This window comes from Vicugna pacos, chromosome 36, assembly GCF_048564905.1.
Source record: "Vicugna pacos chromosome 36, VicPac4, whole genome shotgun sequence".
NCBI classification, from domain to species: Eukaryota; Metazoa; Chordata; class Mammalia; order Artiodactyla; family Camelidae; genus Vicugna; species Vicugna pacos.
In genome coordinates, this window is record NC_133022.1 from 4,720,287 (window position 1) to 4,744,666 (window position 24,380).

The 24,380-nt window shown below is 51.7% G+C and overlaps 1 protein-coding gene across 1 annotated transcript; it reads left to right on the plus strand.

Annotated features, from left to right (window-relative positions):
• On the plus strand, positions 1–24,380 carry LOC140691659 (small ribosomal subunit protein uS3m-like). The gene is made up of 5 exons (XM_072955523.1): positions 1–37; positions 900–960; positions 1,369–1,576; positions 22,279–22,390; positions 23,946–24,380. Exons 1-5 carry the CDS (start codon positions 1–3, stop codon positions 24,227–24,229), a joined length of 702 nt encoding a protein of 233 aa, XP_072811624.1. The 3' UTR covers positions 24,230–24,380.

Consider the following 24,380-nt stretch of genomic DNA (forward strand, 5'->3'; position numbering starts at 1 on the left):
ATGGCAAAGAAAAAAGTGGAGGTCCCTTGGGAGCCAGGTGAGTCTGTGTGGCAGATCCACCAGACGGGAGCCTTCGGGAGAGGGTGAGGGTGGAGATGCTGTGCTGTGAGCTCTGTGTTAGTTTCCCATGGCTGCCGTGACAAATTACCGTACACCGATGGCCTGAAACAACGCAGGTTTTTGTCTTACAGTTCTGCAGGTCAGAAGTCTTACAAGAGTCTTGCTAAAACCAGGGTGTCAGCAGGGCTGCACAGCTGCACTCTTTCTAGTGGAGAATCTATTTCCTCATCTTTCAAAGCTTCTAGAGACTTGTCCCCAGTCCTTGGCTGGTGCCCCCTTCTTCCATCTTCAAAGCCGGCAGCGTGGTGTCTTCCAGTCTCCCTCACCCTTGTGCCTCCTTCTGTCAAGTACAACGGTTGTCGGGGTGACACTGGGCCCACCTGCATTAGCCGGGGCATCTTCCCAGCTCAGGATCCTTGGCTGATCCCACCTGCAAAGCCCTTCTGCCGGGGAAGCTTCCGAGAGTGGACCGGGGACATCTCTGAGGGGCAGAAGAGAATTCTGCTCACCACAGGGTTGAAAAAAAATTACTTCTTAAAATATGTACTGCACCTGAGCCACTGTTAGTGGCATATTTCTGCAGTTCATTGGCAAATAATGAGGCGGCTCTTTGGTCACTGACCTGAGCAGTTCAAAACCTCATTAAGGATTTGCTGAGTTAAGTTTTGGTCTGTCTCGTGCTCTGGGTTCTTGGCGGCAGTCACATCAGTGGAAGGTGAGGGTTTCCTTCTAACTTTTCTAAGTTCCTTCAGTATCGCGGACAAGGAAGAGGTTTCTGGCACGACGGAGCTGGCTCCGGGTTATTTGGTGCCATTGGTGTTTCGACCACTTCCTCGCAGGCAAGGAGCTGCTGTTTGAGCTCATGACCCCCGGGCTTCGGTCAGCTGAGCCGGGCGTGAGGTGTGGTCCCTGGGACAGCTGGCCAGGGGCTGTTCCTGGAGGCTTCCTCCTGGATGAAGGACCGCCTTGACTGTCCACCTTACACCTAACGTCCTCCTGACCTAAGGTGTCTGTGTACTTGGAGCACAAACGTCAGTAATGCAGTTAAGCCTTCGGAAGGAAACCTGAAGTACTAGAAGGCTTTCCAGTGAAGCTACTCCTCGCTGACCTTGAACCCCGACCTCCCCTTGGCGTTCTCTTGTTTTTCAGCAAGTCCACATTATTGCGGAAAAGGTCTCAGGGCACTAACATGGCTCGCTCTTTGACACCCAGCGCCATCAGTGATGCGGGGTCTGGTGGCAGCCCTTGAGCATCCCATGTTTCAGGCCGCAGTCTGAAGTCCTTACCCCGTGGGGTCTGTGTCCACAGGGAGGCTGGGGGGAGCGCGCGGGGGGATAGGTGGGTGAGCGTGGGCGGTGGGGGTGGCACAGCCCACGGCGCGGTCTCGCTGCCCGTGTCCCAGGCTCTGATCGTGGCTCTCGGGAGCCCGAGCACAGATGGCTGGAGTTGGCGTCACAGCATCCAGGGGGGCAAGGTCCACCCGCTGTTGAACCCAGTGTCGATCTTCCGTGCGATTGTGAGCATGTACACAAGTCAGTGGGTGTGAAACATTCACGTCATTTGTGTGAGTGTACGTTTTTTTGTTTGTTTTGTTTTTTTTTAACATTTTTTATTGATTTATAATCATTTTACAGTGTTGTGTCAAATTCCAGTCTTCAGCACAATGTTTCAGTCATTCATGGACATATACACTCATTGTCACATTTTTTTCTCTGTGATTTATCATATCATTTTGTGTATATTTCCCTGTGCTATACAGTGTAATCCTGTTTATCTATTCTACAATTTTGAAATCCCAGTCTATCCCTTCCCACCCTCTACCCCCCTGGTAACCACAAGTCTGTATTCTCTGTCCATGAGTCTATTTCTGTCCTGTATTTATGCTTGGTTTTTGTTTGTTTGTTTTTGTTTTTTAGATTCCACATATGAGCGATCTCATATGGTATTTTTCTTTTACTTTTTGGCTTACTTCACTTAGAATGATGTTCTCCAGGAGCATCCATGTTGCTGCAAATGGCATTATGTTGTCAGTTTTTATGGCTGAGTAGTATTCCATTGTATAAATACACCACATCTTCTTTATCCAGTCACCTGTTGATGGACATTTTGGTTGTTTCCATGTTTTGGCTATTGTAAATAGTGCTGCTATGAACATTGGAGTGCAGGTGTCATCCTGAAGTAGATTTCCTTCTGGGTACAAGCCCAGGAGTGGGATTCCTGGGTCATACGGTAAGTCTATTCCTAGTCTTTTGAGGAATCACCATACTGTTTTCCATAGTGGCTGCTGTGTGAGTTTACATTTATTTCTCATGTGTTAGACTGTGTTACCGGTTGGGTTACCAGGAGGAAACCCATTCAACTGATGTAAACTTTGAGGACGTGTATTCCTTCCTCTGGTAAGAAGTCCTGCGTGGTTGGGGTCCCCTCAGGGTCAGTTCACGCGGCGGCTCTGTGCTGTCCTCGGGGCCTTTCCGCTTTGTCATTTGGCCGCGACTTGGGGCTGCTTCTGTCCTTGTGGTCGCGTCGTGGGTGGGGGTAGTTGGTTCTGCGCGAGATGCAGATAAGCCAGCTTCCCACGCGTCTGTTAAGACATCGATGTGTTTGTTCTGTTCCGGCCGAGCGGTGCTGCTTGGCTCCCCCAGCCCCAGGTTTCCCCGGTGAGAAACGCATTTTGGACGAGGATGGTGTTAGATGGGTCCTTAGGGATCAGCATTGTGGAATCAAAAATCAGCCCAGTGATTCAGGTGTAAACACACACAGAGACCTTCTTGCTGAGATGTGGGGTTTTGTAACTGTTTTTTTGAAACATCTTACACTGGAGTATTTTTCAGACTCTCCAACATTCTTTACTTTTTCTGACTTAAAAGATGATGGGGGTGATGCGGTAGCTGGCACTTCCTGCGTGTTTATTCTGTGCCAAACACTATCCAAATAAAAAAATTTGGGTCTTTCGAATTTTCTTTTCTTTTTTCCGAGTTTACTGAGATCTAGTGGACAAGTTAAAATTTTACGTACATTTAAGGTGTATAATGTGATGGTCTGATATATATGTACATTGTGAAGTGATTGACACAGCCAAGCTAATTAACATCCCCGCATACAGTTACCTTTTGTACGTGTGTACTGAGAACAAGTCTCTTGGCAAATTAATGGTTTTATTAATTGCAGTCACCATGCTGTGCTTTAGATCTCCAGAACTTACTCCTCCTACATAACTGAACTCTTTTTTTTTTACAAATTTTTATTGATTTATATAACTGAACTCTTGTACCCTTTAACCAACACCTCACCATTTCCCCATCCACTCAGCTCTTTGGCAGACATCATTCTACCCTCTTTACGAGTTTGACTTTTTTAGATTCCATGTATACGTAAGATTGTGTAGTTTTTGTCCTTGTGAATCTGCCCTATTTCATTGAACGTAATGTCCTCCTGGGTCATCTGTATTGTCCAGTGGCAGAATATGCTTTTTTATGGCTGAGTAATATTTCACTATAAATATAATATTATATGTTTTAAATAAATATATTTATATTTATATATAAATAATTACTTGTATTTAAACACATGTTTATTTATGTAACTTTTATTTAAATAAGTAAATATAGTGTGTGTGTATATATATATATATGTATATACATCACATTTTCTTTTTTTTTTATAATTTTTTTTTTGCGTTGGGGGGAGGTAATTAGGTTTATTTATTTATTTTCAGAGGAGGTACTGGGGATTGAACCCAGGACCTCACGCCTGCTAGGCAGGTGCTCTCCCACTTGAGCTGTACCCACCCCCACTACATCACGTTTTCTTTATCCATTCATCCACTGACAGACACTTACATTGTTTTGTGATCTTAGCTATTATGGAAAATGCTACAGTGAACATGAGGCTTCAGATATCTCTTCAAGATAGTGATTTTATTTCCTCTGGATTTGTACCCCGAAATGGGACCATTGGACCTTGTGTTTGCTCTGTTCTTCATTTGTTGAGGAATCTCCACAATGTTTTCCATAGCGGCTGCACCAATTTACATTTCTCACTGATGGTTCCCTCTGCTCCACGTCCTTGCCGACCCTTGTTCTCGTGTGTTTCTGGTGATGCCCATTCTGACAGGTATGAGGTGATAACCTCATCGTGGTTTCAATTTACATTTCCCTGATAATTCGTGATGCTGGGTACCTTTCCCTGTGCCTGTTGGCCATTGTATGCCTTCTTCGGGAAAATGTGTATTCAGGTACTTTGCCAAATTTTTCTTGTTGTTTTTGTTGTTGAATGGTTTAAGTTCCTTGTCTATTTTACATGTGAACCCCTTGCCAGATGTACGGTTTACAAATATGTCCTACCACTTTGTAGGCTGCCTTTTCCCCTTGTTGACTGTTCCCTTTGCTGTGCAGACGTCATTTAGTTAGATGTGGTCACACCTGTTAATTTGTGCTTTTGTTGCCTGTGTGTTTGGTGTCATATTAAAAAAATAATAATATGGGTAAGACCTATGTTAAGGAGCTTTCCCCCTATGTTTTCTTTGGGAGTTTTATAGTTTTAGCTCTTAAAATTTAAGGCTTTAAACTTGGAATGCTTTGATTTGTTTGGAATTTTTTTTGTGAACTAACACGTGATCTATGTTGCAGGATGTTCTGTATGCACTTGAGAAGTATGTATGTTCTTCTACTGTTGGTGGAAAGTTCTGGATATGTCCTTTAGGTCCATTTGTTGTGCAGTGTACTTTGGCTGCTTCCTTCCTGACATTCTCCCTGGGTGATTGATCCATTTGAAAGTGGGATCTTGAACTCTCCTAGTATTACTGTACTGCTGTCTATAATTCCTTTCAGACCTGTCAATATTTACTTTATATATTTAGATACTTTGATGTTGGGTGAATATTTATAACTGTCATAGCTTCCTGTTGAATTGACCTTTTATCATTATATAATGACCTTTTTGGTCTCTTTTGACAGTTTTGACTTAAGGTCAATTTTGTCTGATATAAGAACAATGGAGCCTTGAACATTTTGGTGGATAGGGTGCCAACTGCCCACGCAGTTAAAAATCCACATGTAACTTTACAGTGAGCTCTCTGTATTCGCGATTCCACATCCATGAATTCAACCGTGGCTCGTGTAGTCCTTATTTAGTATGTATGTATTGAAAACAATACCAGTTAAAAAAAAAAGGGAGAAAGAAAAAAGAAAAAGACAAATGAACATAAATACAAAACTGAAACAGACTCATAGACATAGAACACCAACTTGTGGTTGCCAGGGGGGATGGGGTGGGAAGGGACAGACTGGGAGTTCAAAATTTGTAGATACTGACAGGCATATGCAGAATAGATGAACAAGATTATCCTGTAGAGCACAGGGAAATATATACAAGATCTTGTGTTAGCTCACAGCGAAAAAGAATGTGACAATGAATATATGTATGTTCACGTATAACTGAAAACTTGTGCTCTACACTGGGATTTGACACAACATTGTAAACTGACTAAAACTCAATAAAAAAAAATTTTCAAAAAGAAAGAAATGAAAGCAACACCAGTGTAGTATGTAAGTGGACTCGTGAAGTTCAAGCCTGTGTTGTTAAGCTTATAGACACCACATTCTCTTTTGGTTGCTGTTTGCATGGAATATCTTTTTCCATCTCTTTGAGCCTCTGTGTGCTTTTGAAGCTCGAGTCTCTCATGTGCAGCATACAGCTGGATCTTCTTTTTCCATTCATTCAGCCACTCTTTTTTTTTGATTGAAGAATTTAATCTAAATTTAAATTATTAATTATTAACAGGTAAGAACTTGCTCTTGCAATTTTGTTTATTATTTTCTGACTTTTTTTTTATAGTTTCTTTGCTCCTTTCCTGCCTGCTTGCTTTCTTGCTTTGGGATTCGATCATTTTTTGCAGTATTTCCTTTGAGTCAGTTCTCTTAAGCTTTCGTTCCTATGCTGTAGGCCTTAGCTTGGTGATTACCATGAGGTTTATATAAAACAGCTTACAGTTCTAACAGTCTAATTTAAGCCAGTCGCTTACCGTCAGCCGCACACAAGAAGTCCCCACAGCACATTGTATGCTACGGATGTCAAACTTCTTTTTGTATTTGTCTGTCCACTAACAAATCATCGCGGCCATAGCTGTTTGTAATATTTTTGTGTCTAACTCGCATACTCGAGTTGAAAGTAATTTTCCCATCAGCCCTGCTGTATTAGAGTATTTTGAATTTGATTATGTGTCTACTGGTGAGTTTGATGCTTCCATCATGTCTTCGTGTTCCTCAATCAATAGCCTCCTTTCATTTCAACTGGAAGAATTCCCTTTCGCATGTCTCGGAAGACAGGTCTAGTGGTGATGAGTCAGTCCCTCAGGTTTTGTTTATCTGAGAAAGTCTTTATCTCGTCATCATTTCGGCAAGAGCAGCTTTGCTGCGTGTAGAATTCTTCATTGGTCATCTTTTTCTCTCATCACTTTGAATATATCTTTGAATTATCCCAGTATCTCCTGGCTTGTAAGTTTTATACACTCATAGAAATCCACTTACAGCCTTTTAGGGGTTCCTCTAACTGTAAATCTTTTTTCTCTCGCTGCTTTTAAAACTTCCGCCTTGCATTTGACTGTGGATAATTTAACTAATGAACTCCCTGCCCTTTTCTCTCTTCCCTCCTTCTCAGAGTCCCGTGGTACATCTTTTGGTTTGCTTGATGGCGTCTCATACGTCCCATAGGCTTTTTTTCACTCTTCCTCATTTTCGCCTTTTCACTCTCCCTGGATAATTTCAGATGACCCGTCTTTGAGTTCATAGATTCTTCCTTCTGCTTGATCGCAGAGCGTTGAAGGAATCTACTGGATTTTTCATTTTGTTCATTGTGTTCCTCAGCTCCAGCGTTGCTGTTTGCATCTTGTGTGTGTGTGTGTGTGTGTGTGTGTGTGTGTGTGTGTGTGATTTCTTTTGGTTGGAATTCTCATCTCATTCACGTAGCATTATCCTGATTTTGTTGGATTACGTGTCTGTGTTCTCTTGCAGTTTGCAGAGCTCCCTTAAGACAATTATTTTGAGTTCGTCGTAGGGCGGAGTCATTGATTTCCAGTTCTTTGTGGTTGGTTTCTGTGGTGGCTCATGGTTGCCTGACTCATTGTGGTCCACGAAGCCTGGCATTGCTGTCTGTGCATTTGAAGGGGCAAACCCCTCCTCCTGTCTTAACAGGCTGATTTTAGGGGGAACCAAGACTGGTGGCATTGCCTTTGCACCTGAATTTGAGCGGGCTGGAGCCTGGTCACACGGCTGCTGTCAGATCTACAGTTGTGTCCACCGTGGGCAGGCCCATTACTGTCTGTCCCCTGGGCGACGGGGCTGCCTCTAAGCCTGTGGTTGGGCAGGGCTGCAGCCTGGTCACAGTGCCACTTCAGGGTCTGTGTTGGAGGTCCCGTTACCAGGGATGTGGGCACGTGGGGCCCCCCTGGCCCCTTGGCAGCTTGGCTCTGTGCAGGACCATGGCCAGGCTGGGCCAGAGCCAAGTCCACGGGGGACAGAGCTGCGTTGGGCCTGTAGCCAGGGCTGCCGTCAGCCAGCCTGCCTTCTCCAGGTCTTGATCTTGGGCTTCACTAGGGTTTTGCAGCTTCCTGCCTGAATCGAAAAGCTCCCACGAAGATACTGTTGCCTGTGGATGGATGCCAGTTTGTTCTTGGGGTGGGGGGCATGAGCTGGGGACCTCTTACTCTACATCACGCGGATATCCTGCCAAACACTGCTTTAGACACGTGGCGTTTCATCTCTAGCGCCCTTCTCTGAGCGTAGTGCTGTGTTGTGTCCATTTTGCAGATGAACCAACTGAGGCACAGGAGATGGAGAAGCTTGCCCCAGACTTTCCAGCTAGAGCCAGGATGCTAACCTCATCAGACTGATTTCAGAGTCTGTGTCCTTAAATACTGTGGTCCCCCTGCCCCAAATGTATATATTTATATAATAATAATAATAATATTTTCTTCTCTGGGGGTCTTGCCTGGCCTGGCCTGGAAGGAGGTCCTGCTGGATGGTTCACATTTAGGGCTTTCTGGTTCTTAAGAGTCTGAGAAACTCAGCCGTGTTACCCTAAGTGGTGCGACTTTATTGTAAATAGGATGTGGAAATGAGGAAGATGGGGAGTCCGGCTCATGGAATCCAGAAACGGATAAACCAGCTTAAGTTCAGGAAGGCAGCTCAGGAACTAGTGTGCCCCACTGGGTTGTCTCTGTGGCCTCTGTGTCACATCTTCTGCGGGGCAGCCCTGCCAGCGCCCCCCTCCCCCAGACCCCCACGTCACCAGCTCGGCTGCGCAGGTGGCAGGCAAGGCGGTGGCCTTCTGCCTCGTAACTGTGAGCGCGTGGTGCCTGCACAGGCGGGGTGGGAGGCCCTGGGCAGACGTCCCCACTGGGCCATCGCCAAGCACGAGCTATTAGGAGAATCTGTTGGCAAACATCTTATAATACGTGTAAAAGAAAACAAGTGGGTGTTGGTTCGTAGACAGTTTGGCCTTATTTGTTATTTTATATTTGTGGACTCTGTTTTACTTGCACTCACTGAAGGAATTCTAGTGCAAGCCGTCTTTAAATCAGTAGGATTATAGTCCTTGAAAGGCCTCTCTAAGTAGAAATTATGTGAGTGAAATTTGGTCTCTTTTTAAAATTCATCATAAAGCATCATGCTCGCAGCCAAAGGCATACAGCTCCTGTGAAAGAAACTGGCCGCCGCTGTGCTTAATAAGGGGGCCTGGGGCCGGGGAGTAGGAGGGGAGCCCGGGGCTAAAGAGCTTTTGACAGGGGGACATTTAGGGACAAGGCCACCCAGGACAACGCGCCAAACCACAATGTGCTGCGTGCCTTACCTGTGTCCCCACGGTAACCCTGTCACACGGTCACTCCGCTGCGGCTGAGAAGTTAGGTGATTTGTTACAGGTCACACGTGCAGTAAAAGGAGATGGGGGTTTTCTGTTTAGTTTTGACATGTGCGGAAACTGAGGCACTGAAGCTTGAAGACTGTTGCAAGTCGGCATCCGTGAAGCCCCGTTATGCTTCGTGGGCTGGTGTCTGATGGGGGAGGGGGAGGGAGCAGCCGTGTGCCTGGTGGGGTGTGTGCCGACACGGGTCCCCGCCTTCCGTTCTGGCCCATGGTTTGCCGCTTTCTTTCAACTACTTCTCTGAAGTCTGCAGGCAGGCTGATAATTGAAAAAAAAAATTTTTTAAAGACCTTTAAAAAGTGTATTTCTCCAATAGCCAAGATTTGGAAGCAACCTAAGTGTCCATCAACAGAGGACTGGATAAAGAAGCTGTGGTGTATTTATACAATGGAATATTATTCAGCCATAAAAAAGAATACAATCACAACATTTGCAGCAACATGGATGGACCTGGAGAATGTCACTCTAAGTGAAGTAAGCCAGAAAGAGAAAGAAAAATACCATATGAGATCGCGTATATATGGAATCTAAAGAAAGAAAAAAAGAAGACACTAATGAACTCATCTACGAAACAGAAACAGACTCGCAGACATAGTAAACAATCTTATGGTTACCCCAGGGGAAAAGGGGGTGGGAAGGGATAAATTGGGAGTTCAAGATTTGCAAATATTAACTGTTATACATAAAAATAGGTAAACAACAAGTTTCTTCAGCACGGGAAACTATGTTCAATATCTTGTAACCTTTAGCGAAAAAGAATATAAAAACGAATATACGTATGTATGTGTATGACTGAAACGTGAAAGTTGACACATTGTAACTGACTATACTTCAGCTTAAAATACATGTATATATATTTCTCTGTGAAACTTGTTCCCGATGGGTTTGTCTTTGGCTTCCAAGCATGTTTTACTGTAGTGGTTTAGCGTGGAAACAGCACGTGTTGGTGAAGGTGACATCGCCTGCTCCTTCCCGCCTGCTCCTTCCCTTCCCGGCGCACGGCAGAGTTTCCCGGCCCCGTGGTTCTTCCTCCTGCGCCCCCTTCCCGCACCTCTCACGTGCACCTTGGCTGCTGACGTCCTCCAGGCTTGGTTGAGGACCTCTTCCTCTTCTGATTCTCTGAACGATCCTGAGGGATCTCAGCCTCCTCTAAATCTTCCATCACGGTACTTATGCTGTCTCCCAAATCTATGCTTCTAGCCTGAGTTCCCTGCTGAGTGCCGGTCCCTGGGGATCCAGTGATGTAATAGGAATCTCTCAGGTCCTGTATCCAAAAGAGAGCCCATCCGTGGATTTTTATCTCAGTCGGCGGGCCCTGCCACGCACCCGGCACGCTGCCCCGGAGACCTGGACCATTCCAGCCCCACCCTCCGTGCGGTCTCTGCCGTCCCCAGTCCTGCGACTCGCCCTCCTCCCAGGTCCCAGAACTCACCTCTCTCAGGCCTCCATCTGGCTTGCCTGCCGCAGTCCAGGCCCTTCTCCCTGTGGAGGACCCTCCTCCTTCTGCCTGTATGATCGTTTGAAACCCTAATCCAGCCTGTCACTTCCTTACTGGCAATCCACAAGTGGCCCTGAAATTCCGCCCCACCTTAGCTTAGTTGATGGCTCCCGTTGGCACCTGTCCATTCCTTAGGGAGTGCGTGGTGGTGTGGCCGTGCTGCCCCTCGGCTGTCTGGCTCCACGCCCTTGCCCGAACCAGCTGCTCTGTCCAGGAGTGAGGGAGCAGACATCACACATTTTTAAGTGTGTTTTATCGTAGGAGAATTAACTGATCATTGTACAAGTTTCAGAGCCTGTCTCGTCAGCAGTAAGCAGGTGAGGAAGGGAGGGCCTGTGAGTGGCAAGTTCTCTCTGCCTCTCCTCTTTGTCGGGGATCACAGCCCCGGATAAGCTTTCACAATTTGGAAATCACAAAGGGTGGGAGGGAAAGAGATCCAAGATTGCAAATTTGGAACAGGGTACATTGCTAAGCTGCAACCAGGACGTGCAGTCTTTCTCAGTGGCACCCACTGATTTGTGCAGTGCGCCACCCATGAGACTGAACAGGGCAGACCTGGGAGCCGTCCTGCTGTGAGGACGGAAATGATGGCTGACTGTGATGCCACAGGAGGAGAGTGAGTGAACGTGTGTGTGCACGCGTACATGTGTATACGGGGTGTGTGTTGAGGATGGAGGAGAGGGAACACAGTGGAATCAAAAGTAGGGGGGCCTTCTTACATGGTGATGCGTGACAAGTAGGCATGGTGTGTGGGGGGTGGGGCTGGGGTTGAAGACACGGAATGGGGGCACCCGGCAGGCTTGAGGGCCATATTTACTTCTGACCCCCAGTTTGTCTTATTGGTTTTGGTAAAGGAAATATTTAAAGAAAAACCAAAATATTTTGGCCTAGGTTTATAATCAAAATTTTATTCGTCTTGCAGCAAATGAATTGGCACATGCAGCCAAACCTAGTAACTTTGTCTCAGGGTCTGTGTTGTAGGTAAACAGCCCATTTCCCCAGGCTCATCTTTCCCTCCCTTTGAAAGCGGGCCTCTTAACAAAGATTGTTCACTGATGCGGATTCCATCAGCCTGCCCTGACTCCTCGTCATACGCGGTGCAGGAGGAGAAATAACAGGATAACTTGGGAATCTGAGATTTGCAGATACTAACTACTACATATAAAATAGATCAACAAGTTTCTACTGTACAGCACGGGGAACTATATTCAATGAAAAAAGTATGAAAAGAATTATATGTATGTTCATGTATGACTGAAGCCCTGTGCTGTGCACCAGAAATTGACACAGCATTGTAAACTGACTGTACTTCAGTAAAAAAATAAAGTATGTGTTTTACACACACACACACACACACACAGAATATAGCCCCGTTAAATTCTGTGAGGGGGTGGAACTAAGTAGGGGTGTTAAAAACTCCCCCCACCAAAAAAGTAAAATAAAAAAGAAGCTTTCCCCCAAACTTCTCCTTTTTGCAAAAAAAAAATTCTTTTTAACATTTTTATTATTGAGTTACAGTTATTTTTCAATGTTGTGTCAAATTCCAGTGTAGAGCACAATTTTTCAGTCATACATGAACATGCATATATTCATTGTCACATTTTTTCTCTGTGAGCTACCACAAGATCTTGTATATATTTTCCTGTGCTATGCAGTATAATCTTGTTTATCTAGTCTACATTTTGAAATCCCAGTCTGTCCCTTCCCACCCCTGACCCCCTTGGCAACCACAAGTTTGTCTTCTATGTCTATGAGTCTGTTTCTGTCCTATATTTATTTTTTGGGGTTTTTTTTTTTAGATTCCGCGTATGAGCGACCGCATATGGTATTTTTCTTTCTCTTTCTGGCTGACTTCACTTAGAAGACATTCACCAGGGACATCTGTGTTGCTGCAAATGGCGTTATGTTGTCATTTTTAGTGGCTGAGTAGTATTCCATTGTATAAATATACCGCATCTTCTTTATCCAGTCATCTGTGGATGGACATTTAGGCTGTCTCCATGTCTTGGGTGTTGTAAATAGGGCTGCTATGAACATTGGGGTTCAGGTGTCATCCTGAAGTAGGGTTTCTTCTGGATATATGCCCAGGAGTGGGATTCCTGGGTCATATGGTAAGTCTATTCCTAGTCAAAAAAAAAAAAATTCTTGAATCCAAAATTTAAAAATAGCCGACACAATAGATGAATTATGGTTCCTTTCTAGCAATGCTTCCTGGCAGTGTTAACGTGCACTGGCAACGAGGTTATGAGATGTAATTAACTCCTGGGCCTACACAGTCACTCCCTGAATGTTTCCAAGCTTAATACATTTTAGAAAGAGTGACAGTTGTAATTATGTTGTCAAGCATTTGTCGTTTTCTGCTGTAGCAACACCGCTGAAACCCAGACAGAGAGCTCCACCCGGACTTTGAAGGGTGCAAGGCATGGGTGTTGGTTGCACGTCTTTCCCAAAGTGTGTAAATGTTTATCAGCAGTGTGTAGACAGCCCCGCGTAGACTTTTTCCTTTGGGTTCAAGGGTCCAGTCTGGGCGATCCTGTGTCTTGTCCCCCCAGTGTACTGTCACCTTTCTGACTTCAGCACAGGTGGCTCTCGGAGAGGTCCCCTGCTCCCCCGGCCGCCTTGTCACTTTCTTCCATGAGTGAGTTCCCCATCAGCGACCTGGGAGATCAGACGCCTGCCTTAGGAGCGAGGTCGGGCTGCACGACCTGAGGTCTAACCCCCAGTTTTTGGAGGTGACGTAAATGGGGTAGGAAAAAGGGCAGCTTTGGAGCCAGGCAGACCTGAGTTTTAAGCCGGTTCCAGCCTTTCATTTTGGGGGTCATGTCACTTAGCTTTCCTGGACTTTATTTGTGACACCAGGGTCTCCAACCTGGCTCCCAGCGCTGGGCCTCCACCTCTCCATCCTTTGTTACCTGTTTAATGGGGAGGGTGCAGCTCAGCGGCAGAGCGCATGCTTAGCATGCATGAGGTCCTGGGTTCAATCCCCAGTACTGCTGTTAAAAATAAATAAATATACCTCATTTTTTTAGAAAGCAAACACCCACTTTTGCCTTGTCTTCCTGCTTCAGCTTCCAGTCCCCCCCAGCCCCAATTCGGTGCGTTTCTGTTTGCCCCCCTGCTGTACCAGAGAGGGAACTTGCCCCCTCCCCACTCAGGGTTGCTCTTAGGAAGAAGGAAAAAGATGTACCTTCTGTGATTTTCTGCACTTAGACTTCTCCTTGGATGGGAAGATTGACCTTTGAGATACGCTTCCGGAAGTTCTCAGAATCCGATTTGGCACTGAGCGCGCTGTGTGCTGTTTCAGCCCAGGAGGAAATCTGTGGGGAATTTGCCGACCAAGCAGGAATGTTCTGTGTTTTCACGGAAGAACCCAACCCCATTGCTTCTGCTGGGGCTGCTGCCTCCTCTGGGAACGCCCTCTCTCCCTGGCTTTCTGTTCTCATTTCAAACACGGCCCCCTCCAGGAAGCCTGCCCTGATCTCTCAAGCCAAAAGGAATCTCCGACTTCCAAACTTCATAGTTAAACCATTGCGATATTTATTACGAAAATAAAACGAATGCATTCTAATCATGGAGTAATTTTAAAGCAGAGAAATATGCAGAGGAACAAAACCATGCCCCTCCTAATTCACCAAGACAGGAGCCATTAACCTCGAATGACGTCTCCTTGCAGCTTTTGTTTTCTGCATTATTCATACAGTGGTCACAGCATGCGTAAATTTTCGCATTCTTCTGTCATGAGCACTTGCATTCCATTAAAAATGAGCCCATAAACATGGCAGTGGCTCTGTAATATTTCGAGGTGGTTTTTGATGGAGTGAGTCATCCATTCTCCAGATGCTGGACATTCAGCTTGTTCCCCATTTTCCTAGGTTTTAAGGATCCTAAGATCAGCCACTTTGTGCATTTGTGATTTTTATTTTATTGCATTTTACTTGTTTTGGATTTTTTTTAAGGTAGATTTCTAAAAATGGAATAACCAGACAGACCAGAGCTGATTGACGGATTTAAGGGCATCTGCTATGTCTTACCAGCTTGACTTTCAGAAAGTTAATTTTTTTTTAAATCAAGTTTATTCTCCCTCCGGCGGCATGTATGATTTCTGGGTCAAACGCTATGTTTGCTCATTTGGACAGAAGTAAGTTTTCCCCCCGTTACGAGACACAGAGGTTTAAAACACCAGCGCGTGCGTGCGGACACTGCAGGTGTCTTTCAGAGGCGGGTTGACCGTCCGCCCTGCGCCCAGGCTGTCGTGGCAGGTAGACTGGCCTGTTGGCTGATGTTGTTACCCCTTTGGTTCTGATGGCCGTGTTATGCAAGGTGAGGAAGCTGGATTCCGCCTGGAGTCCTTGGACCAATGCTGTGCCCTCTCCCCAGCACGGGTGTTGTCTGGCGGCCCCCCTCGTTGTGCCCGACTGTTCTGGCCCCCGGACCCCCGGCACCTGGGCTCCGGGGGGCACCCTGGGGAGCGGCCCGGTCTTGATGTGGGCGACCCAGGGGCTGCTCTCCTGGACAAGGCTCTCAGTCCCTGCAGTCACCCTGGTGGGAGTGCGTGGAAATGAGCCTTTTTCTGATTTGGGAGTCCCATTTTTTTTCTTTAGAAAGGATGAGAGTGCAGGCTTTTAAATACACAGATTTTATATATATATATATAAAGGGGATTTATTTTAGAATATTTCCACGCTCTCTTGTCTGGGAAGAGGGCAAAGTATTCTCCGTAGAGTTGGGTGTCTGTTCAGAATGTAGTTTTGGGGGCAAGGAAGTACCTCCTTTTGTTCAGTGCTCAGGGTAAGTGTCCAGTGCTCGGAGTGTCAGCCAGGGTAGCCCTGCCCCTCTGGGTCACACTGGGGAAGGCGGTGGAGATGGGCAGGCTGTTTCCAAGGGTGGGAAAGTGGGGGAGAGCTCTGAGAACCCAGAGCCTGGTTCGGCCCCAGTTGCAAAAATGGTACCTGAGGGTCCCTTCCTTCCTCAGCCTTTGTCCAGACAAGTCACAGACTTGGGTCTTTGGGCCGAAACCGAGCCATGAGCCGCGTGCATCCATCACCAAGTCTCCTGTCCCACGGGGTGTGCATGTCTGACCTGGGGTCACTTGCCCTAAGGGATGGGCGAATGGTGAAGGGCCCGGGGCCCTCCTGCCCCGTGACTGTCTATCTGAGCGGGCCTTTGCTCTAAGAGCCGGAGTGTGTTCAGTGCTTGGTAATGGTTTGTGATGAACTCGTCCTGGGTCCTTCATGAAACCTTTAGGTAATCTGGGGTCCATTTGGAGCACCAGGTCCCCAGCTGCCTGGACTGTCCATTATCCGCTAGCAAACCTCTCAGAATTGTGTTCTCTTTGCTAGGCCGGACCCCCACGTGATCCTCGTCCAGTGCCTACGCCCCCCAACTTCCCTGTCTCCAGGTGGCCGGCCCCCCCGGGCCCTGCATCTCCAGGTGGCTGCCCTCCTGGGCCCTGTGTCTCCAGGTGGCTGCCTTCCTGGGCCCTGCGTCTCCAGGTGGCTGGTCCCCTCAGGCCCTGTGTCTCCAGGTGCCCCTCCCCCGACCCTGCGTCTCCAGGTGGCTGGTCCCCCCCCGTGTCCTATGTCTCCAGGTGGCTGGTCCCCCCCCAGGCCCTGTGTCTCCAGGTGGCTGGTCCCCCCCGGGTCTTATGTCTTCAGGTGGCTGGTCCCCCCCAGGCCCTGTGTCTCCAGGTGGCTGGTCCCCCCCCAGGCCCTGTGTCTCCAGGTGGCTGGTCCCCCCTGGGCCCTGCGTCTCCAGGTCACCAGCTCCCACTGTGGTTGCGCTAGGCTGGTCGTAGACGTGAATGGTGACGAAATAAGATCTCCTGCTCCCCCCTTAGGAGTGTGGATTTTGCTGGTCATTGGGAGATGCTGGTTTTTCATTATCCTGAAGTGCCTGTTGCAGGTCCCATGATATTTGCCTCATGTCTCATGGACCCCAGCTTTGTCGCATCCTGAGTGATGGGAAAGAAGTGGTGTGACCTTGCCTCATCGTGTGAAGGGCGTGTTGGGACCGGGGTGGGAGGGACAGGGTAGGTACCACTCGTGGACTAGGCGATCGTGGACAGGCCTTTGGGCTCTTCAGAAAAGTTGGAAATCTAGGTTTCTCTGGAGAGTTTCCTTATCTTAACAGTGCTGTGGGCCAAGCAGAATAAACATGTCCACTGGTGGCCTTTGAAGCTGACCCTTCTCAAGTCACCTGCCAGCAAGGGTTGAGTGATTGCTACACGTAGGTCTGTGTGTTCAGAGGCATCTGTCAAAGGTGTTTTCTTGCTTTTATTTATTTACTTTTTTTCGAGTTTACATGATTCTGTAACTCCCAAGAAGCTGGCTATCATGTACAGAGACTTCAGTTTAAATTATTGACCCCTATACTTACATGTTGAAGAGCAGGTCTTCACTGTAAAATTAGCCAAAATGTCCTGCCACCGTCTTCCAAGTGACAGCACAGAAAGAACGTCCGAGGTCACCTGGCTGCCCCTCCTCCTCTTCCTGCCTCGTGGGGGTGGGGGTGTCCTGCTGGGGGGGTTCTGTCTGAAAAACCTGGAGTCTTTTTTGACTTTCTCCCCAGACCCAGAGTTGGGACAGGGTGTGACCTGGGTGTCACGATACCCGACCCACCACTGCTGCCTGGAGCTGTCCGGGGGCTGCTCAGATCCAGGGTGGAGGGGTGACGAATGGCCTCAGCTCCTGCCACGCTGGGCTCCTGGCACACAGCGTGGGCCGGCAGGGCTGACTGTCCCCTCTCTTCTGGGCTCCGGGGCTGCTGGCTCAGTCATGTGCAGAACGAGACTTCCCCTCACCCTCCAGGTGCAGGCTGTGGGCCTCACAGCCAGGCTCTGAGGGGCATGCACCCCGGGGCCACCCTCCCCAACCCGCACCCCCGCCTCTGCTCAGGGTGTTTCACCTCGGGGAGCCTTCATTCAGGTGTTACTCTTATTTTTTGTTTTGGACTGCAAGATCCTGGCTTCGGGCGTGGTTTGGGCCAGTGGTCGCAGGGGCCTGGCCTGGGGAGCGGTTTGGGCCAGTGGTCGCGGGGGCCTGGTTTGGCCAGTGGTCGCGGTAGCCTGGTTTGGGGAGCGTATTGGGCCAGTGGTCACGGGGGCCTGGCCTGGGGCGCGGTTAGGGCCAGTGGTTGCGGGGGCATGGCCTGGGGAGTGGTTTGGGCCAGTGGTCACGGGGGCCTGGCCTGGGGCGCCGTTTGGGTCAGTGGCTGCGGGATCCTGGCTTGGGGCGCGGTTTGGGCCAGTGGTCAAAGGGGCCTGGCCTGGGGCGCGGTTTCGGCTAGAGGTCGCGGGGGCGTGGTTTGTGGAGCGGTTTGGGTCAGTGGTCGAGGGGGCCTGGTCTAGGGAGCGGTTTGGGCTAGTGGTCGCGGTGGCACGGTTTGGGGAGCGGTTTGGGCCAGTGGTCGCGGTGGCCTGGTCTGGGGAGCGGTTTGGGCCAGTGGTCGTGGGGGCCTGGTCTGGGGAGCGGAATGGGCCAGTGGTCGCGGGGGCCTGGTTTGGGCCAGTGGTCGCAGGGGCATGGCCTGGGGAGCTGTTTGGGCCAGTGGTCGCGGGGTCCTGGTCTGGCGAGCGGTTTGGGCCAGTGGTCTCGGTGGCCTGGTCTGGGGAGCGGTTTGGGTCAGTGGTCGTGGGGGCCTGGTTTGGGGAGCGATTTGGGCCTGTGGTCACGGGGCCTAGTCTGGGGAGCGGTTTGGGCCAGTGGTCGCGGGGTCCTTTCCTGGGGAGCGGTTTGGGCCAGTGGTCGCGGGGTCCTGGTCTGGGGAGCGGGTTGGGCCAGTGGTCGCGGGGGCCTGGCCTGGGGAGCGGTTTGGGCCAGTGGTCGCGGGGGCCTGGTCTGGGGAGCGGTTTGGGCCAGTGGTCCCGGGGGCCTGGTCTGGGGAGCGGTTTGGGTCAGTGGTCGCGGGGGCCTGGTCTGGGGAGCGATTTGGGCCAGTGGTCATAGGGGCCTGGTTTGGGCCAGTGGTCACGGGGTCCTGGTCTAGGGAGCGGTTTGGGCCAGTGGTCGCGGGGGCCTGGCCTGGGAAGCGGATTGGGCCAGTGGTCGCGGGGGCCTGGCCTGGGAAGCGGTTTGGGCCAGTTGTCGCGGGGGCCTGGCCTGGGGAGCGGTTTGGGTCAGTGGTCGCGTGGCCTAGTCTGTGAAGGGGTTTGTGCCAGTGGTCGCGGTGGTCTGTTCTGGGGAGCGGTTTGGGCCTGTGGTCACAGGGGACTGGTTTGGGCCAGTGGTCACGGGGGCCTGGTTTGGGGAGCGGTTTGGGCCAGTGGTCGCCGGGGCCTGGTTTGGGCCAGTGGTCGCGGGGGCATGGCCTGGGGAGCGGTTTGGGCCAGTGGTCTCGGTGGCCTGGTCTGGGGAGCGGTTTGAGTCAGTGGTCTCGGGGGCCTGGTCTGGGGAGCGGTTTGGGTCAGTGGTCGTGGGGGCCTGGTTTGGGGAGTGGTTTGGGCCAGTGGTCGCGGGGCCTAGTCTGGGGAGCAGTTTGGGCCTGTGGTCACGGGGCCTTGTCTGGGGAGCGGTTTGAGCCAGTGGTCGCGGGAGCCTGGCCTGGGGAGCGGTTTGGGCCAGTGGTCGCGGGGGCCTGGTTTGGGGAGCGGTTTGGGCCAGTGGTCGCGGGGGCCTGGTCTGGGGAGCGGTTTGGGCCAGTGGTCGTGGGGGCCTGGTGTGGGTAGCGGTTTGGGCCAGTGGTCGCGGGGGCCTGGCCTGGGGCGCCGTTTGGGTCCGTGGCTACGGGATCCTGGCTTCGGGCGCGGTTTGGGCCAGTGGTCGTGGGGTCCTGGTTTGGGCCAGTGGTCGCGGGGGCCTGGTCTGGGGAGCGGTTTGGACCAGTGGTCGCGGGGGCTTGGTCTGGGGAGCGGTTTGTGTCAGTGGTCGCGGGGGCCTGGTGTGTGGAGCGGTTTGGGCCAGTGGTCGCGGGGGTTGGTCTGGGGAGCGGTTTGGGCCAGTGGTCTTGGGTGCCTGGCCTTGGGAGCGGTTTGGGTCAGTGGTCGCGGGGCCTAGTCTGGGGAGCGGTTTGGGCCAGTGGTCGCGGGGGCCTGGTCTGGGGAGCAGTTTGGGCTAGTGATCGCGGGGGCCTGGTTTGGGCCAGTGGTCGCGGGGGCCTGGTCTGGGGAGCGGTTTGGGGCAGTGGTCACGGGGGTCTGGTCTGGGGAGCGGTTTTGGCCAGTGGTCGCGGGGGCCTGGTCTGGTTAGTGGTTTGGGCCAGCAGCCGCGGGGGCCTGGTCTGGGGAGCGGTTTGGGCCAGTGGTCGCGGGGGCCTGGTTTGGGCTAGTGGTCACGGGGGCCTGGTCTGGGGAGCAGTTTGGGCCTGTGGTCAGAGGGGCCTGGTTTGGGCCATTGGTCACGGGGGCCAGGTTTGGGGAGCGGTTTGGGCCAGTGGTCGCGGGGGCCTGGTTTGGGCCAGTGGTCGCGGGGGCATGGCCTGGGGAGCGGTTTGGGCCAGTGGTCTCGGTGGCCTGGTCTGGGGAGCGGTTTGAGTCAGTGGTCTCGGTGGCCTGGTCTGGGGAGCGGTTTGGGTCAGTGGTCGTGGGGGCCTGGTTTGGGGAGCGGTTTGGGCCAGTGGTCGCGGGGCCTAGTCTGGGGAGCAGTTTGGGCCTGTGGTCACGGGGCCTTGTCTGGGGAGCGGTTTGAGCCAGTGGTCGCGGGAGCCTGGCCTGGGGAGCGGTTTGGGCCAGTGGTCGCGGGGGCCTGGTTTGGGGAGCGGTTTGGGCCAGTGGTCGCGGGGGCCTGGCCTGGGGAGCTGTTTGGGTCAGTGGTCGCGTGGCCTAGTCTGTGAAGTGGTTTGTGCCAGTGGTCGCGGTGGTCTGGTCTGGGGAGCGGTTTGGGCCTGTGGTCACGGGGGCCTGGTTTGGGCCAGTGGTCACGGGGGCCTGGTCTGGGGAGCGGTTTGGGCCATTGGTCGCGGGGGCCTGTCCTGGGAAGTGGTTTGGGCCAGTGGTCGCGGGGGCCTGGCCTGGGGAGCGGTTTGGGCCAGTGGTCCCGGGGGCCTGGTCTTGGGAGCGGTTTGAGCCAGTGGTCGCGGGGGCGTGGTCTGTGGAGCGGTTTGGGCCAATGGTCGCGGTGGCCTATCCTGGGTCGCGGTTTGTGCCAGTGGTCGCGGGGGCCTGGTCTGGGGAGCGGTTTGGGCCAGTGGTCATGGGGGCCTGGTCTGGGTAGCGGTTTGGGCCAGTGGTCGCGGGGGCTTGGCCTGGTGTGCGGTTAGGGACAGTGGTCACGGGGGCCTGGCCTGGGGCGCGGTTTGGGCTAGTGGTCGCAGGGACCTTTTTTGTGGAGCGGTTTGGGCCAGTGGTCGCGGGGGCCTGGCCTGGGGCGCCGTTTGGGTCCGTGGCTACGGGATCCTGGCTTCGGGCGCGGTTTGGGCCAGTGGTCGTGGGGTCCTGGTTTGGGCCAGTGGTCGCGGGGGCCTGGTCTGGGGAGCGATTTGGGCTTGTGGTCGCGGGGGCCTGGTCTGGGCAGCGGTTTGGACCAGTGGTCGCGGGGGCTTGGTCTGGGGAGCGGTTTGTGTCAGTGGTCGTGGGGGCCTGGTGTGTGGAGCGGTTTGGGCCAGTGGTCGCGGGGGTTTGTCTGGGGAGCGGTTTGGGCCAGTGGTCTTGGGGGCCTGGCCTTGGGAGCGGTTTGGGTCAGTGGTCGCGGGGCCTAGTCTGGGGAGCGGTTTGGGCCAGTGGTCGCGGGGGCCTGGTCTGGGGAGCAGTTTGGGCTAGTGATCGCGGGGGCCTGGTTTGGGCCAGTGGTCGCGGGGGCCTGGTCTGGGGAGCGGTTTGGGTCAGTGGTCACGGGGGTCTGGTCTGGGGAGCGGTTTGGGCCAGTGGTCGCGGGGGCCTGGTCTGGTTAGTGGTTTGGGCCAGCGGCCGCGGGGGCCTGGTCTGGGGAGCGGTTTGGGCCAGTGGTCGCGGGGGCCTGGTTTGGGCTAGTGGTCACGGGGGCCTGGTCTGGGGAGCGGTTTGGGCTAGTGGTCGCAGGGGCCGGGTTTGTGGAGCGGTTTGGGCCAGTGGTCACGGGGGCCTGGCCTCGGGCGCGGTTTGGGTCAGTGGTCGCGGGGGCCTGGCCTTGGGAGCGGTTTTGGCCAGTGGTCACGGGGGACTGGCCTTGGGCGCGGTTTGGGCCAGTGGTCGCGGGGGCCTGGCCTGGGGCGCCGTTTTGGTCAGTGGCTCCGGGATCCTGGCTTCGGGCACGGTTTGGGCCAGTGGTCGCGGTGGCCTGGCCTGGGGCGCGGTTTGGGCCAGTGGTCACAGGGGCCTGGCCTCGGGAGCGGTTTGGGTCACTGGTCACGGGGGCCTGGCCTGGGGAGCGGTTTGGGCCAGTGGTCGCGGGGGCCTGGCCTGGGGAGCGGTTTGGGCCAGTGGCCGCGGGGTCCTTGTCTGGGGAGCGTTTTGGGCCAGTGGTCGCGAGGGCCTGGTCTGGGGTGCGGTTTGGGTCATTGGTCGCGGTGGCATGGTCTGGGGAGCGGTTTTGTCCAGTGTTCGTGGGGGCCTGGTCTGGGGAGCGATTTGGGCCAGTGGTCATAGGGGCCTGGTTTGGGCCAGTGGTCACAGGGTCCTGGTCTAGGGAGCGGTTTGGGCCAGTGGTCGCGGGGGCCTGGTCTGGGGAGCGGTTTGTGTCATTGGTCCCGGGGTCCTGGTCTGGGGAGCGGTTTGGGTCAGTGGTCGCGGGGGCCTGGTCTGGGTAGCGGTTTGGGCTAGTGGTCGCGGGGGCCTTTCCTGGGGCGCCGTTTGGGTCAGTGGCTATGGGATCCTGGCTTCAGGCGCGGTTTCGGCCTGTGGTCGCTGTTTGTGTTAGTGGTCGCGGGAAGTCATGACTCTTCTTTTCTTCTAGAATCGGGCTGCCCGAGTCAGAGTGGGTAAGGGGGACAAGCCAGTGACCTACGAGGAGGCACACTCGCCTCACTACATCGCGCACCGCAAAGGCTGGCTGTCGCTGCACACAAGTGAGGGGGCGATGCCTGTCTCGGTGGTAGAGGTGGACGAGGACGTGCAGGGGGTCGGTGATGCGACCCCAGGCCCCACCGCAGGAGTTCTTAATCGTGATTGTCACAAAAACAGGAAATGAACACGTGTCAGAAGTTTTATTTGACTCACTAATCAGTGGCAGAGACAAAAATCAGTTAGCGCCTTCAAAGGAGAAGTAAAAAGGCAGAGACGTGATACGGCTGGCAGTTATTTTTCATTCACGGTGCCTGAAGGCAATTATTTTGTATTGCTATTGGGTGTCTGTAATTTAAGGAGATGTAGACTAGCTCAGAGGCAGTGGAAAGAGTTATAACCCAGTAGAAATCGATGACCCGGAAAACTGAATATTGCAGTTTCCCCCCGAAGCACACGTTTCACTACAAGTTGCCCTCCATTATTCACAGATTCCATGTTTGTGAATTTGCACACTCTTGGTCTTTCACGTTCATTCTGAGACATGGGCGGAGCAGAACCCCTCATGCATCTTGCCATGCAAGCAAGGCTCTGCCTTTTAGCTTCAGCTTTCATGCTGTAAACAGATATCCATTTTGAAATGTATTAGTGCTGTGTTTTCAAGTTTTGTGCTTTTTTTTTTTTGGTGATTCCACTGCCTCAAAGTAGCATATAATACTGAAGTTCTGTCTAGTGTTCCTAAGCACAAGAAGGCTTCAATTTACCTTACAGGGAAAACATGATAAAAAAGCTTTCTTCAGGCATGAGTTAATAAAGGTGTTGGGAAAGAGTTCAGTGTTAACCAGCCACACGTAGATATCTTTAAACAGAAAAACAAAATAAAACCTTACATATTGATCTGTTGACAAAAATATTGTAACCAAAGGCTTGAGAAACCTAACCATGTATTTCCATCAGGAACAGTGATTCATTATTTGCTAATTCATTATTCACGGTGATTTTATGGAACATAACTAGTGAGTTTATAGAATATAACTACTATGGATTAATGAGAATCAATAGTATTTTGTTTCCTATGAGAGTCTCAACTTGAATGTTTGAGATACATGTATCTAGAGAACGTACTTAAAATACGGATTTCTTTTCCCCACCCATTTCAAGTTCTGGGTCTAAAGTCTGGGGGTGGGTGTAGAGACCCTTAACAGCTAAGGGTCCAGAACGAGAATCCAGTGGTTGAGGTCACGGCGCTGGCCAGTGAGAGAACTCACATCCTTAAACTCAGAAGTAGCTGGTGGCCTCATCTCTGGCCCGTGGGCTGGCGAGGGCTTCTATACGGTGGTGAAGAAGGAGCGGGAAGGGGGCTGGCAGAGGAATCACCTGAGTCTTGTGCCCTGGTGAATTTTTTTTTGTAAAACAAGGGTACTGATCATATGTACTTCACAGGATTTGTTTGGGGGTTATTGGCATAATTTACTTTGCGTTTAAAGTGTATTTCTTTTTATCCCCTTTATAGGACAAAAGAGAAGAGGCTGGGGTCGGGTGTGGAATCAAGTGCCCAGGGCCCTTGGATGTTACCGCTAGAGTTTTGACCAACGTGCCGTGCTGCCCTTCTCTTTTCAGGTAACCTGGATGGGGAGGAGCATGCCGCAGAGCGGACAGTGGAAGATGTCTTCCTCCGCAAATTTATGCTCGGCACCTTCCCAGGCTGCCTGGCTGACCAGCTTGTCCTCAAGCGCTGGGCTAACCAGCTGGAGATCTGTGCCCTGGTCCTGAGACAGCTGCCCGCACACAAGTTCTACTTCCTCGTGGGCTACAGCGAGACCCTGCTGTCCCACTTCTACAAGTGTCCTGTGCGTCTGCACCTGCAAACTGTGCCCTCCAAGGTTGTGTATAAGTACATCTAGGCCATCTGCCCCTTCTGCATCAAGCTCTAGCCTGCGAAGGACAGAAACCTGTGGGAAAGGGCTGAAGTAGAAATGGGGGAAGTAGGTCCCATCGGACTACTGAGGCTTTGTTTTCAAAGTTGCCCTCGAATAAATAGACTTTTTCCATGTT